The sequence below is a fragment of the Malus sylvestris genome, chromosome 17 (genome assembly GCF_916048215.2).
Source record: "Malus sylvestris chromosome 17, drMalSylv7.2, whole genome shotgun sequence".
NCBI classification, from domain to species: domain Eukaryota; kingdom Viridiplantae; phylum Streptophyta; class Magnoliopsida; order Rosales; family Rosaceae; genus Malus; species Malus sylvestris.
The window spans coordinates 6485767-6502926 of NC_062276.1; the positions used below are offsets into that span (position 1 = coordinate 6485767).

Genomic DNA, 17160 nt, shown 5'->3' on the forward strand with positions numbered 1-17160 from the left:
ATGACACGTAATGTATTAATTTGTATTCCGGATAGATGAAAAAATTTCTCCCTTTACACGTGTTAATTCCAACATCCAATGGAATTGATCCTTGAGGGATAACTAAAGATTTCATTGTTTGAAACTTAGATAAAATTTAGTGAGTCCATTCAAATAGGAGTAAACTGTGGTGTTACTCCATCAATTATTTCTTCATCGACTTCTACAAGTTAGGTTAGTATTCTTACAAAGATAACACCAAACTAGATTTCTTCTCGCTCAAGAAAGCCCCAAGAGCATTTAGCACTTAACTAGTTTGTATTTTTCATCGTTCCTACATGAAACAATGCAACGTCTGAGTGTTTTTCAGTCACGACCTTTGCAAGCAGATACTTGGATGGAAACAGTTTATGAATAAAGATGCCCATTGCACCATTCAATCATCCAATTCATCCCTAAAATTCTGCCAAGGATTTTGTCAACAATGTCCTTATTGTATTTTCTTTTCATAAAAACAAGGCTTAATCAGATACAGGGTTTCTATGATAATACAGTATTCGAAAGATAGCTCATACAGTGAGAAAAAGTAAGAATTGAACCCTGGTGATAGAGACTATTAGGAATTGAGACCCGGATTAAAAACAATAGGCCTTCCTTCCCATTTTAGCTCACCGATTCATCCAGAACCAATTTCATGTAATTTGGCTTTGTTTGTTTTCTTACAACTTGAATTGTTTGAGTCATTTGATTAATTGGGTTTTTATTGTTTCTTTGTTTTGGGTTTTAATGAGTTCAGTTGGAAGAATCCCCACCGAATATGTTTGGGTTTTGAACTCAAATTTCTCTTGCTCAAAAATAAATCAAAGAAATATAAACAGAAGAAAGCATCAGAGAGACAAAATTTGCAGTCAAAATCATTCTACACACATGCAAATCTGTGAGAGTTGAGATGTGGGTTATCAGTGGAGGCAAAATGAGAGTTCTCCGTTTTGCCAATGTGAAAGAGAAAGACGTGGAATGGGTTAACATATGAAGAGTGACTAATTTAACCTTGCACATGAGACTCACGGGCAGCATATTAATGATACTTAACATAAATTTTAACTTGGGATTCAATTTCTAACAGTCCTCACCACAAGGGTTTATTTCTTAATTTGTTTACTACAGGGGATATTTTTCGAATACTATATCATTATGGAGACCATTTATCCGATTTAGCTTGCCAAACAAAGAAAAAGCAATTAATGTCGTAAATATGTCAAACATCAATTGTGCTTCAAGTGTTATGAATTATTTTATTTTTTTTCAATCGTATGGCAAAGTCTTGCATTGTATATTAGTCTAGGTACCATAGTGTAGGTACAATATTTTCTTATTAAATGCATTAGTTTAGGTATATTACATGTTTAGAGGCAATGGATTAGGCTAGGTATAATAGTGTAGGTACAATCACACTTATGTAGAATTTTCCCAATGATTGAAATATAATATGCTTTTACATGGATTGACAAAGATGAATATAAAATGGTTTAAATTTGGAAGGAGGATCAAAGTAGTTTAGTTGATGCTCATATATGCAAAGTTCAATCTATTTAAAATAATAAGAAATCAAGCTATAAATGAGATTCTAAAAGTATAATTTACTTGCACTTAGTACTATGGTCTAGTGATATTCTTATTCACTTGTAAGTGAGAGATTTTAGGTTGGATTCTCGTTAAAGACGAATTTGAACCACATTATTGCTAGCCCATTGTGAGGCTAAAGCCCAACCTCTTACCCTTAGTGTAGATAATATCATTTGTGAAAAGAAAAAAAAAATTAGATTACATGCCAACAACATTACACAGGAAATTAAAGAAAAGTATACTACTTATTAGTAAAATTTATTCTTAATGAAAATAGCAATTTCTTTAAAATAAATTATGATGTGGGCTATGAAAGCTAACATAAATACAGAGGGTTAAAATACTAAACATTCTTGAAGTTGGAGTTTATTAACGAATCCGGAACACATACATTATACATGCTTTAGGCCCAAAATCATAATGAGTGCAGAAATCCTTTATCATTATTCTTTAAACAAATCCTATAAACTTCCTCAAAAGTGACAGAAGCAAATATCAACGCAAAATGAGTAAACAGTTTAAGACGAACTGAAAGACCAAGGTTTGCTTTTTTTGTTGATCAAAAATATTCCAGCTCCATAAGTAGAAATGAAGATCTCAACAAGAAGAGAAAATTGCATCCATACAAAGGAGACAACTGGAACACTAGCAAGTAAAATCATCGGATACACTAACCACTTTTTTGCTTCCAGCATAAGAAAAAGGGTTGAAGAAAATGCGATCATCATGGTAACGATAGAGGAGAAGAGGGTGAAAAGGCCTATCATCATCTTTGTTTGCAGTGATTTAAGAAAATCATCTTCAGCATAACGTGAGTTGAGAATTCCTAAAAATGTCACGACTGAAGTTGTGGCAGAAAAAAGTGAAAAGACATCCGCAACTATAAAGACCATAAATATCCTTTTATTTAGGAATACTGGAAAGCCTGCTTTACTCCCACCAGGAACTGAGAATACTGCAATAAACATGATTGTAACAATAAGAGCCGCTACAACCGTACAAGAAGTTGCAGTTGCTTTCATTGATCTTTCACCTTCTTTTGCCAATTCCTTGTGGTTCTTAGTAAATAGATCGCGGGCGGTCATGCCATCTGGATGGTTAACAACTTCAAGAAACTTGGAAGGTACAATTTTCTCCACCTCCTGCATTTCAGTGAATAGAAGAAACTTAAATTTTCTTTAATTTATTTTCTTCAAAGGCACTCAAATCTAACCCCAAGTAATTAATACTTTTGTACTCTTACAAATCCTTGATGTATGCCCTTTGACCTTGAATGTATATGCTCAAATCTAATCCCAAATAACCCAACATTCTGAGTTCGTAACAGTAATCAAAATTTTATTTTGGTTGTTTCCTATTTGAGAGTGCAAATTGCTTTCATAAATAATCAAGTTTTATTTGGTATAGCTTCCAAATAGTCAAGTAATATAGCGATTGACCACGTGGCTAGAACTTTATACAGTAAAACCTAATAATTTATAGACCTTGTGGATTGCTTTGGTGATCAACTCATTTTTCTTTAACTCACTACGTCTTAAATCTAAATCCTTATCCATTTATTCTAGCTTAAAATAGTAATATTGTTTATAAAATTTTGGTTCCAATTTCGGCCAATTATAAACAGAAATTATCTGCATTTTGTACTAAGCTTCCTTTTAATTCACGCCCTAAGAAGAGAGGTGGTGTTTAAATAGAATACTCCCATATCGGTTTGAATGAGGCCACCTTTTAGTAGTCACTTAAGTTTGTAAAACATTTTTTATATATAAAGATATTGTGTTAGTGGTGGTTATATAGGTGTTGGTAGTGGTGGGTTCACATTTATACAAAGCCATTCATAATTAGATCTCAAACTCGCTATCAATGAGAGAAAAAAAAAATATATATATATATATATATATAGGGAGAGAGAGAGAGAGAGAGAGTGAGGAAGAAATTCTAACCTTAAACCATTGTAATTCTCTTTGCATTTGCAGTGCTGCACATTGGATATGTTTAAGCTGTGCAGGTGGGGATAACCTCGCTGCTGAATGTAGTAAAGTATTGTTGAACTTATCTACTCTGGATTCAGTACGAACATTCATGATTTGGATAAATTCATGAAAAAAGTTATAGACTTTTTCTTGACGGCATTCAATGGAAAACTGAAACATGCCCTTTGCATTTTCGTCATATATCCCTAAAGCTAGGATATTTGCTGTAAACAGCTGACGAAGAAACTCATCATTCCCATGTTCAACAGCTTTGAAGAGTGCTGTTTGTACGGAACTTCCTTGCATTTGTTTAAGGCTTAAACCTTCTGTCATTTTGCACATGCCTTGTAAAACTTCAAGGGATTGGACATGGATCTGTTTCATTTTGTACATGTGATCGATTCCTAGGTTGACATAGAAAAATAACTAATCATTAAGTTTCAAAAGTATGACCAAAAGAAGTTCTAAGCGATGACTGAATAAATGTTAGATTAAAACTTGAATGAAAAGATTAACAAAGCGTTGACAAGAAGCATTACCGAAAAATTTACGGAGATTTGAGACGAGCCCTTGCAGTAAAGCCATAACTACATTGCAAATACAAAATGTTTTGCATTAACTATTCAAAGAATTTGTTAATTAGGTATGATCTATAACAAAGTAAAAGATGCGCCTGAGGACATAACTCTCGTTTTACTATATAGGGTACTGGGAAAAGAAAAAAATACATAGTTCCATCTTACGTAGATATTACATACCTGAGCGAATTATGAGATCCCCTTGATCATTAACCGGGTCATTGGCTTGTTTTTGAACATCTATACGAACATCATGGATTCCAGAAGCATGTCGTATGTCTATACCTATCAAAAAAATAAACACATGCCTCTAGTCAATATATAGAACTTTTTTTTAGTCAAGGGTCTGGACACATTGAACCTTTTCTTTTACTGTATAAATATTTATGTATGTGAAAAGAGAAGTAAGGCGCATACCCAAAATAAATGATTAATGGACACTGATAACGATAGAAGTACACATTAATTTTGTTAACACTTATTTTTAGACATTAAAAGATAAACTCAAGAGCGAAAATAACTTACACTATAATATTTGAGCAAGACCCAAAACCAAAATTCTAATTTAACTCATAACCTTAAACACCACATATTGAAGTTGTGCCGCTATAGAACTCATCGCATCTCACCTTAGAAAAACTTGTGAAACAATTGAGGGATCTGTGAACTCGAACTTGAAACACGTTTGTATATGAGTACATCAAATATAAGTTTGTCTTATTTGTCTATTTGTATGCAAGGGACTTACCGGTGAAGACAAACATAAGAGCCATTTAGGTTTTGGCGCATTGTTTTACTATTTCTTGACTTAAACTAGTGAAGAAAAGCATAGTGTCAAGTAGAATATAAGCTCAATTTGACAGAACTACCTTCGATATCGTGAGAAACCACCATCTCCACTCTAAGTGGGTTAAGCAGACCAACCCTCTAAGGACCCGCAAATGCCCACAACTATCAGGCCCTAACCCCTAATTCTCGCCATGCTAGCTAGCAAACATTTTGTTTTTCTTTGAGGGACATGGTTGTCGACCCCTTGCACCTCAACCCTATATAAAGTTGAGGTTCAATCATAAAATTAATTAGCAATATAAGAAGTAACTCAACCCCTTATAAGTCCTTACAAGGTTTCTCTTTTCACCAATATGGGACTCTTTACCTTCACATCATCACATAGCCCCTTACGTGTGATGAACTTTTGAACCAAACACGTGGACAACACAAATTGGGTTATGTTGAGCACGTGTGACCATTGGACTTCATAATCTACAGGTGTCTAAGCAGGCAGGGGAAGAGAGACTTGTTGACTTGCCTAAGCCCGCTATGGCCTACTAGTAGACGATTTATGGACCTCTTCCACTATAAATAGCCAAGTCATACAAAAAAACTGGTTCATCACAAACTCTATTTAGAATTCTCTACTGAATTTTAATTTTTCTCAAACACTTTTTGACTTAGACATCGGGGACAGAAATCTCCATCCAGATATAGAATGCATTTTATTGTTTTAATTTTTTCATATTAATTATAAAATATATATAAAAAAAATCAGGTTTTGAGATAAATCAAGTTGCGGGAATTGTGTGCAGGTCTCCTTGCATGTATAACATTTAGGAAATATCTTATTGAAAAACCGGCCGACGCCCACCCAACTAGAGGGACAGAGAAATTAATAAAGTATAGAATTCATCATAGAATAAAGAATGTAGTTACTAACTGTTATAGATCCATTGTTGCCAGAATCTGAGACGTGTTCCACTTAAAAAGAGAGAGGGCATACAAGCCAATTCCTGTAAAAGTGTTTTCCCAGTAGAGTTTGTGGCAAAGGTCAAGTTTGGACAACGCTGAATTAGATCCAATGCAATATCTACAATAGGGTAAAAAGAACAATTATATACATGAAAAAAGTGAGTAATCAATATTTGTTAGGGAACATGCTATTTAAACACATTCTCAAGTACAGGTGAGTTCTATAAATAATGAAACAGTCCACCTTAGTTAGAGCGTGTCAGTAAATGTGTGCGAATATTGTATCTAAAACATTTATGTACCCAGTTCTTTGGAGCTAAAACAGTGGGAAATAAGATCAGCACCAGTCCGACAGTTATCTTGGGTCGACATCAAAGCTTCCAATGGAGTAACTGAATAGAGATAGCGAGCCAATCCCCAGTGGCCGCCATGGCAAGCCATGATCAGTGGGATCATATTCTGGAGAATATTGCATGGTATGCAAAGTAATCTCTTGTTCTTTTCGATTATGCATCTAGCCACTTCGGGTCCTATGAGCGTAGCTAAAGCTATAGCTGTGACACCATTAGCGTCTTCTATTTCCAAGTCTTCCTCTGTCATCCACTCCACTACTTCTTTCGCCATATATTCGTTTTCCATTGAAACTGCCATGTGAAGAGCTGTCAAGCCTGATAATGAACCTCTTTCTCTGATTGCGTCGGGATGCATGGTAAGATACTTCTTTGCAGAACTCCAGTCACCTTTTGCAACAGCATCAATCAAGGGTTGATGGTGGGGGAACTCGTTGAAGTCACCGTTAGTTTTATAATACTCTGTCAAGTAATATTATTTATTGTTTGTAAACTAAACGTCAAGAATTTGGGACGAATTATATATAATGTTGAAATAAAAGAGAACTGAATCAAATAAAATTAAACAAAACAATAGAGATTCATACATGCTCCAGTAGATATCACATAATATTACTACGTACGTACCCTCATTCCGCGTCAGACCGGTATTCAGCTCTTCATGTGCCATCAAAGGCACATCCTCTGCATCGATCACTCACGGTGACTTTATTAGAAGAAGAAAACTAAATCTTAATAGCTATAATATTGGAATTTACTGGGAAAGGAGACATGTAGTACGTGCGTACACATACCTGTGTTTTCCAAGGCTTGATCGGTCGGCTTCAACTTTTCAGCCAAAGTATCCCAGGCGACTTTGGCCGAGCTAATGCCCCGGATAATAAAATGAGTATCATCTCCGCAACAAGTATGGATTGCATGTAAAACCTTGGCGTTATTCTTCCTCCAAACCAAAAATTCCGCTTCACCATCTTCTTGTCTAGGAGGTTCAGAGGTCTCTTCCACAACCTCCCAAAGATCTTCAGCCAACAAATAGGTTTTAAAGTGGAAACTCCAATCTTCATAATTATCATGACTAAGAACTTTAAGATTAGCAATTACACTAGAGATAACTGTAGCTGCCATGTTTAATCTGAAAATGTAATCAATTATTCAAAGTGATATTAGGTCGATTAATTAAGAAAATAATGAAACAAAACAAAAATAAGTAAGCTGCAGCTATTATCCAATGAGCTGAAGTAAATTCCCACTCTGTGCACTTAGAGTGACTACACTTCTGATGTATATATAGATGTATAGCAAATGAGCGATGAAAAAGGACCAGAGTCCAGGTCGACGTCCATGCCCGTCTTTGTCAACTGCAGAGACGGTGCAGCTGTTTCATTCTATCGCTAATTTCAGCCATACACTTCTTGTCTTCAATAATTAACGCGGATAATACTAGTCTTCAATAATATGCGGCCCAATAAAATTATTCCACCTGTTTGAAACTCAATCAAACACTTCTTATTCTCCTAACCAAACACTCTGTCTTTCTCCTCAACCCTTCTTCCTCCAGCAACCCCTCACTGCGTTTCTTCTCCCGCGAACTAATCTCACTCCGGACCACTCCCATTCCCTTTCTTCTCTGGTGACTTCAATTTCAATCCCTCGCCGGTGTCCAGATCTGAGCTCGGTGAAATTGGGTTATGGAAATCCGCGAAATTGGAGCTTGTGGAAGACAAGAGGTTTGGAACTTTGAAGTTCAAAAGAATTGCAGACTTTGATGTGAGAGAGAGAGAGAGAGAGAGAGAGAGAGAGATTCAGGGGAGGGAAGGCGGTGAAAAGGGTTTGGGTATCGGTCGGCGCCGGCGGTGAAAAGAGTTGGGAATCTGGAGTTTGGTTTTCGGTTTTCAGTTATGAGTTTAGGTTGGTGTTTGGTTATGAATTTCAATGTGTTTGGTTACTAGAATAGTGGGTGTTTTAAAATTACAGATGTCTTTATATTATTGGCTTTTGTCAGTAGTCAATACACTTGGGGTCCTGACTGGGAAGGACCACAAATATATTAATACGTGGACACAATAAACAATATATTATAACCATAGCAAGTAGCCCAGCTGTAAGAGCGTGAACTGCGGGCTCCCCAGTAAACAAAAAAATGTGGGAGGTTCCGGGTTCGATGCTCCGAGTTTGTGAGTCTCCGTGACTGTGGCCATGGTCAAAGTGAAATTCCCAGCCTCTCCGGGGCCGGAAAGAGTGGATAATTGTGGCTTGCCACCAATTGTCCCCCTTTTATATGTGAGAAAAATAAACAATATACGATACAGGTGTATATATATAGTTACATTGACGCACCCCGATCAAAATCGAGGCATGATGGCCGTCATAAGAGGGTGACGTAGCCATGAGTTCAGAGTGAAAGTGATAGTGATATGAAAATGTGAGTAATTAAAAAAAACAAAACTAACTAATTTACACTAAGATAACTATAAAAGTGTGCAGAGGTGTTTAAAGTAGTATTGCAAGTACTCAGAGCGTAGGTAACCTAAGTGCAGTCCAACATGCTAAGTATTAATTATACAAGACATGAAAGAGATTCCTACATTAATTAAAGTCTGTCAGAACCGCCGTAGAGTCATCGTAAGCCACCAACAAAAATGTCTAACTAGAACTTGGACGGGCGCAAAACTGAAAACGTGAGTGGGCAAAAACAAAACTTTTTAAAACCATTTCTCTTTCCAAAAATAATAACCCTTCACCGTAAAACCTGTATAATTTCTCAGAAAATAGTAATACATATGTATGTAGAAATCATGCTCTAGAGTAGTGAAAACTAAGTATATGCCATGTCAAGTATCAAAGCAATGAAATAAGTAAGTCAGGTGAAATAAATCAATGTAAACTAATATGTCAGTCGGAGTCACCTAACGTGACATGTACGGCTAAGCCTATAACTAATCTACCAATTCTTGCACACGAGTCGGAACCACCTAATGTGGTCTGTGTGACAGGCTAAGTGTAAATAAATACACTCAAGTGCTACGATCATGTGAAGGTTGTGCGAAGTATTGCAAGTCACCTACGAGTCGGAACCATTTAATGTGGTCTGTACGATAGGCTGGCATCTGCCTTGGATCCAAGATGAGCGTGTGGTGCCGGAGGTGAACGATCACGTGAAGGCTAGGCCCTGGCCTCGGGCGGAACACTAAGATCGGGGAGCAGGATAATGAGCACTAAATGCATTTAAACATAACCATACACATTGTAATCACTATCATCAATATGCACTCACCTGAAGCTTACCTGGGCATCTGCAGTGTCATGCAATAATATGTATAGCTATACTAATGCATATACTAAAATGTAATGCAATTGACATGGCATTTAAAAATGTAAATCCATTTAAAACAATTTCTGGGAAAATGGAAAGCAGATATACGTATATATAGAAAACCAAAAGCCCACTCACTGGTATATAGCAGGGTCATAACCCCCGAGTTTCACCTGGCTACGCTCGTCCTCCGGAAAAGTCTCACCTATATGCGAAACAACTAATTTAACGTTAATTTTAAGCATATAACCAAAATCGTGTAATAACTTCTCATACGTTGCTCAATTGTGGTGTTTAAATATACCTTCGTGGCCTACTCAACACCGTGAGCATCCCCTATTTTTAGAAAAAAATTCTGGTGTCCCACGCGCCCTCACGCCCCAGCCAAGGCACGGCCACACGCGCCAGCCACTTGCAGGCATGTGCTTGGCATGCTGACGGAATCCCTAACGGCGTTAGGAAATATTCCGTTAAAATTACCTGACACCGTCAGTATATTCCATCAAAATTGACGGAATATTCCTCTTCTTCTCCGGTGACTCGCTGGAAACCACCGCCGGCCGCCGTCTGCAACGCCGGATTCTGGAAAAAATTAAAACTTCATTTTCTCATTCATTTTTCAACCAAATACCACAAATCTTATATGGATTTGAAGTTTTCAACAAGGAGAACATAACTTTACCTATTTGAAGTCTTAAAACTGACGAAAAGTAGTCGGAAAATCCTTTGAAAATCCGGCAAGGTCTGCAAGTTTGCAAACTAGCCTATTCCGACGTCCAAGTCACTTCAAAACTAGCTTAGGGTCCCAATAGAGTTTGTTAGGACCCTTTTTGGACCTTAAAACCTTGAAAAATCTCAACGATCATGTCGGAGTAACTTCTACCCCACCGGAGCTCGCGAGTTCTCAGGTTCTCGACGACTTTTCTTCAAACCAATGGTACCACCATTCTTCTGGAGTCAAGAGAAAAGTGATGATGGTCTTAGAAAGGTTGATCCGTGAGGTTTGGAGGGTTTTCTGCACAATTGGTCTACTGTTGTACGGACGAGAGAGAGAAGGTTCGAGAAAGAAGGAGAGGGAGAAGGGTTTGGCACGTGTGTATGTCACAGGATAGGTCAGAAATAAAAGGGTCTCAAGCCCTAGTTGGGCTACAATGTTTAGGGCTCAAACAATTGAGTCCAACAAAAAAGAAACCAACCCAAATTTCACTTATTCCTTACTAACATTTTCGCTACGAACCTGATTCGGCCCTAACTCGTGTCAACGCTCTTGTGGCGTTGAGTACAATTTGATCACAATAGCGGGACAAATAATTTAAAACTATAAACGTACATCCACGTCACCAAGCCAACGAGGGCATAATCATCATTTTCACACATTCGGGGAGAAAATATATATTTATTCGAGACGGGTTGTCACATACATGAATATGTATTCATGTACATATATGCATATATAGGTACACATATATATACATAGGTTTGTATGTAGAGGTATACAAATGTATATATAAGTGCATATATATCGGTACATATATATAGGTACACGAATTATTTATACACACACACAGATATATATATATAAACTACATATTAATGAAACTCTTTTTGTAAACCAAAAGATGGTGAAAACAAAATTTGGTCTTCTACCACAAAATAAAATCATGGGTAGTTAAGTAAATTCACATAAACTAAGTTTTGCAGTTTTTTTTTTTTTAAAAAAAACCTTAGCCACATGTGATCCCAACATCCTCTAATTTGAAAGATAAAAAATAAATACAAACTTCTCTCTCCCATTCCACGTTCCTTTTTCTTCTCCCTCTCTCCTTCCCATTTTAAAAACAGATATTATCACACATGAAGTGTGGAGCATTATGCTAGTATGTATGTATGCGCGCGCGCATATATGTATTGTTACCACTTAAGCAATATATGTATAGCATGATCATTATGGTAGTCTTTTTCTCCTACCATTTTTAGGAGGGTCTCTCCACGTTGATAAAGATTTGTTTTTATGGAAACATGCATGATATTTAGAAACACATTGTAATGTTTTGGAGTAATTAGAATTCCTTACATTTTTTTCAATTTGTTTAGACTAAACATTTGTTTCTTTATAAAATTTGATTAAGATGTTTTGATTAATTGTCAACTCACTATGTTTCTATTTATTTAATATATATATCCACTTAAGCTAAGTCACATTCCGATCCGAGCTCCATCATATCTCGGACTCGACTCTGCTGTAACACGATATCGTCCGCTTTGGGCCCCGATCACGCCTTCACAGCTTGGTTTCTGGGAATGCTCTAGCCCACTTCTCAGTGAGTCACACATCCTGGGAATGCTTTGGCCATTTTCTCGCTTAACTTCAAAGTTCTTACAGAACCCGAAGCCAGTGAGCTCCCAAAATGCCTTGTGTTAGGAAGAGGTGGTCATGTACATATAAGGCATAGAGGATCCACTCCCTTGGGTGATGTGGGATCTAACAATTCACCCCCCTTAGGGGCCCAATATCCTCGTCGTCACACTCACACCGAACGGCAGCGTGACTCTGATACCATTTTGTCACATCCCAGTTCCGCCTCCGCCATAACACGATATTGTCCGCTTTGGGCCCCGACCACACCCTCACGGTTTTGTTTTTGGGAACTCACGCGAGCATAACTTCCTAGTGGGTCACCCATCCTAGGAATGCTCTAGTCCATGCTCGCTTTAATTTTGGAGTTCCTACAAAACCCGAAGCCAGTGAGCTCCTAAAAGGCCTCGCGTTAGGAAGAGGTGAGCATGTACATATAAGGCATAGAGGATTCACTCCCTTGGGCGATGTGGGATCTAACAAGCTAGCTAACAACTAATTTCCTACAATCTAGTAATTTTAAATTCGTGGCTTTTTTATTAAAAATATTTATTTAACTAATTCCTCATTATCACTAAAAAAGAGGTAATTTTTTATTTCTATTGGTATATATTAATTAGTCTCTTCCTACATTAAAAATTTTCATTAATACTTTCATCATAAAACTTCATTAATTTATTAAAATTTTACATATAGTTATATAAAAAATGTGTTTAAAACTTCTGGTATATTTGAAATAAATGTACCAACTTTTAGTACGTTTAGATTCTAAATGTACCAAGAAACAAAATGTACCAAAAATCTAATGTACCATAAAACTAAATGTACCCATATTATAGGTAATCAAACGTACATATATAATCAAACAATCATACAATCAAATTTACCTTTACTATGGTTATGTATGTGATAATGAGTTTTGAACATTCTATTTAATTCACTAAAATAAATATTATTGTAACATCCCACATCGCACAGGGAAGTGGATCCTCTAAGCCTTTTATGTATATTCCCATATCTACCTAGCACGAGGCCTTCTGGGAGCTCACTGAATTCAGGTTCCATCGGAACTCCGAAGTTAAGCGAGTTCGCACGAGAGCAATCCCATGATAAGTGACCCACTGAGAAGTTCTCGTGTGAGTTCCCATAACAAAACCGTGAGGGCATGGTCGGGGCTCAAAGCGGACAATATCGTGCTACGACAGAGTCGAGCCCGAGATGTGGTAAGGGGCTGAGTCACGATGTGACAGAATGGTATCATTGCCAATCCCTGGCCAGATGTGTGCCGACGAGGACATTGGGCCCCAAGGGGGGGTGGATTGTAACTTCCCACATCGTCTAGGAGAGTGGATCCTCTAAGCCTTATATGTATATTCTCATATCTACCTAGCACGAGGCATTTTGGGAGCTCACTGGCTTCGGGTTTCATCGGAACTCCGAAGTTAAGCGAGTTTGCGCGAGATCAATCCCATGATGGGTGACCCATTGGGAAGTTCTCGTGTGAGTTCCCAGAAACAAAACCGTGAAGGCGTGGTCGAGGCCCAAAGCAGACAACATCATGCTACCGCGGAGTCGAGTCTGAGATGTGGTGGGGGCCTGGGACGGGATGTGACAATTATAATAAACAATAAAAAGTTCTAAAATTGCCACAATGAGATATGCATATAACTATAACAAATGCACAGGTAAAAGAATAAGAGAAATTTTATTTGAACCCATATAATCTATTTTTACACCCAGTTTTAGCTTTAACTATGAATTGTCTCTTTTACCCTATTGCATAATTACCATCATGTACAAAATGAAATTAACAATAAAGTTAAAATTTATCAATAAACCCACACCCAATAATTTTAGAGCTTGTTCTCTAATTCGATAATTCGGCACCAAATTGGCTTTGGAGTAAATGATTTCCTCAGCTTTGACAAAAACCAATAAGGAGCTTCTCTTGCCATTCTTTGTTCTTCTTAGTAGCAGGGCTAGGCTTTGGCAATTCCTGACACGACACGATACGAAATTAACAGGTGTTCGGGTCGACACGATAACGAATCGGGTCATTATCGAGTAACCCGATAAGCACCTGTTGATAACGGGTTGGTTCGGTTATACACGTGTGTAACACAATACACAATAAGCAGAATATTAATTTTATAATTTTATAACCTTAAAAAAATACTATAATAATTATATATATTAATTTAACAATTTTATACCCTAAAAACTATAATAAATAAATATATATATTAAATTAACTATAATAATTATACCCCCAAATTAAATTTTATACCCCTAAAAACTATAATAATTATTAATTAATATGCATCAACTATTCTACCCTTTGAAGAAAAAGGGAGGGAAAATGAAAATTATAAGAAAATGAAACAAAAAAGAGAATGAAAGATGGGAGTAAAAACTATAATAATTAATATGCATGATGATGCATCCGCCATTTGAAGAAAAAGGGAGGGAAAAATGAAAATTATAATGAAACAAAAGAGAGAGGGAAAGATGGGACCTAGTGGTATTTTGCTTGCAACTAGTAGTAGGGTGGGTTTTTCCACCGTGGTTCTCTCATTCTCAAGTGTGTACTTGTTAATTGTTATTGATAGGATAAGATCTGACAGCTGTGTTCCTGACACGTGTACATCATTTACCTCTCTCTCTCCTTTTTTTTCTTGAGAAAAGTTTTAGTAACAGGAACACAAATTACACCATATGTTTTAATAGAAGTGGTGATAAATCTTATTTTTTAAGTTATTAACTTTTTATCACACATATCCCACTATTTTTATAATGACACGTGATGTACTACTCCATGTACCAGTCAATTATACGTACAAAATAAATAGATTTAAATCAACATAATAAATATATATATATATATATATACACACACACCATTGAACTTGATGGGATGCGAATTATAGGAAACTAATTTCAACGATCCAACCGGCAAACTTGTTTGTATATGCTTCAAGATCGCATCAACAAAAAATCGCAAAAAACAAACATTCAGAGATCAAGTAACTGAACAAAACTTTTTGATGGTTATAAAACGAAAAATCACGATTTAACTGTTATTTTAACTCCGATTTTGATTATGTTTTATAGCTACACTCCTTAATCTTATATGAATACAATGAATGAATTTGATCTTCAATTTAAAATATTTACAATAGTGGATACCACAAAATCTTATGTTATACTTAATGAAAGTATAAATAAACTGTAAGTGTTAGTGAATCTACCGTTTTGATGGGATACGCATCCTATGAAACTAATTTCAACGATCCAACCGTCAAACTTATTTGTATATGCTTCAAGATTGTATACGCCAAAAATTGCAAAAAACAAACATTCAGAGATCAAGTAACGAGACAAAACCTTTCGACGGTTATAAACGAAAAATCACGATTTAACGGTTATTTTAACTCCGATTTTGATGATTTTTTACAGCTACACTCCTTGATCCTATATGAATACAATGATTGAATTCGATCTTCAATTTAAAATATTTACACTAGTGGATACCACAAAATCTTATGTTATACTTGATGAAAGTATGAATAAACTCTTAAGTGTTAGTGAATCTATTGTTTTGATGGGATACGCATTCTACGAAACTACTTTCAACAATCCAACCGTCAAACATGTTTGTATATACTTTGAGACCGCATACGCCAAAAATTACAAAAAACAAACATTCAGAGATCAAGTAATGGAACAAAATTTTTCGACGGTTATAAAAAGAAAATTCATGATTTAACGGTTATTTTAACTCCGATTTTGATGATTTTTTACAGCTACACTCCTTGACCCTATATGAATACAATGATTGAATTCGATCTTCAATTTAAAATATCTACACTAGTGGATACCACAAAATCTTATGTTATACTTAATGAAAATATGAATAAACTCTTATGTGTTAGTGAATCTATTGTTTTGATGAGATACGCATTCTACAAAACTAGTTTCAACGATCCAACCGTCAAACATATTTGTATATACTTCAAGATCGCATATGCTAAAAATTGCAAAAAAAACAAACATTCAGAGATCAAGTAACAGGACAAAATTTTTCAACGGTTATGAAACGAAAAATCACGATTTAACGGTTATTTTAACTCTGATTTTGATGATTTTTTACAGCTACACTCCTTGACCCTATATGAATACAATGAATAAATTCGATCTTCAATTTAAAATATGTACACTAGTGGATACCACAAAATCTTATGTTATACTTAATAAAAGTATGAATAAACTATAATAATGGGAAGTGTTATTGGCACTCCAAAAATCTCATTCTACACTCCTCACAAGTGTATTTTTCTTTCCCAATATAGAAAGTTTGGAGTGTAGAATGAGATTTTTGGAGTGCTAATAACAATTCCCATAATAATTATATATATTAATTTCCTTGAAGGCCAAAGTTTCAATACAATTTCCTCATGATGATCGATGTAAATTAAGGATTTTGTAAAAAGAATGACATGCAAGTTTTGAGTTCCATTGACAAGGTTTAAACTTTTGAGAAAGGCTTCACAACCTTGAAAACAAAAACTCTTTCATTTTGCATACCCTTGCACATTTAATATTTGTACTAGATTAGTAGTGTACAGGGCCGGTCCAGAGATTTTTGAGGCCCGGGGCGACGTAAAAAAAAGTGCCCTAACTTCATGTAAGAAAATTATTTATTTTCACACATAAGACATCGAAAAAATTATACTTAGAAAAACACTTCAAACTCAATAATTTAGAAACACAGAAAAACTAATTTATTTTGTATTGAGAGAGGGAAACAAAAAAACTTCGAGCTTACAAGTAGATAGATGATGAGTTTTGTTTTCCATTTGAACTTTGAATGTGTTTTTGAATAAATCTTGAGGTGTTTTTTTCTTATTTACTAACCTTGTCAATATGGGACTAAAAAATAATGATGTTTTCGAGTCTTACTAAATTAAACATTTTGATGACACGTCATATAATTTGCAAATTTGGTCTACGTATTATTCTTTGTTGAAGATTAGACTTGAATTAAAACGAATATTTAAAAATAACAATTCACATAGCTACTAGATAGTAACTAAAAATAAATTACCAACCAAACAAAAATTTGTAAAAATTGAAAAGAATAAACATGCACATAGCATTTCGAACTTAGGACCTCTTGTTAATTTTAAACAACAAAAATCATTGTTTCTAATTAAACTTCTTGATCCTTTAACCAAATTTT

At 35.7% G+C, this 17160-nt stretch overlaps 1 protein-coding gene across 4 annotated transcripts; it reads right to left on the reverse strand.

The window, feature by feature from the left end:
* Nucleotides 1–1955: 1955 nt before the first annotated feature.
* Nucleotides 1956–8195, reverse strand: LOC126610053 (uncharacterized). Of its 4 annotated transcripts, none has more exons than XM_050278023.1 (8): nt 7047–8194; nt 6880–6936; nt 6247–6714; nt 5871–6020; nt 4337–4441; nt 4118–4165; nt 3549–3982; nt 1956–2747 (listed from the first exon to the last, which is right to left on the reverse strand). In XM_050278023.1, exons 1-8 carry the CDS (start codon nt 7375–7377, stop codon nt 2124–2126), a joined length of 2217 nt encoding a protein of 738 aa, XP_050133980.1. In that variant the 5' UTR covers nt 7378–8194; the 3' UTR covers nt 1956–2123. The 4 variants fall into 4 exon arrangements, with proteins under 4 accessions (XP_050133980.1, XP_050133979.1, XP_050133981.1 ...); XM_050278022.1 differs by having other exon boundaries at nt 6205–6714; nt 7047–8192; XM_050278024.1 differs by having other exon boundaries at nt 6205–6714; nt 6880–6958; nt 7047–7193.
* Between the last annotated feature and the right edge of the window lie 8965 nt (nt 8196–17160).

Coding starts and splice junctions, on each gene's coding strand:
- LOC126610053 (XM_050278022.1), bottom strand. CDS start 7,377: ATGGCAGCTACAGTTATCTCTAGTGTAATTGCTAATCTTAAAGTTCTT. Junction 6,937..7,046: donor TCAAGCCTTGGAAAACACAG/GTATGTGTACGC, acceptor TGATCGATGCAG/AGGATGTGCCTTTGATGGCA. Junction 6,021..6,204: donor TTTTAGCTCCAAAGAACTGG/GTACATAAATGT, acceptor ACCCTATTGTAG/ATATTGCATTGGATCTAATT.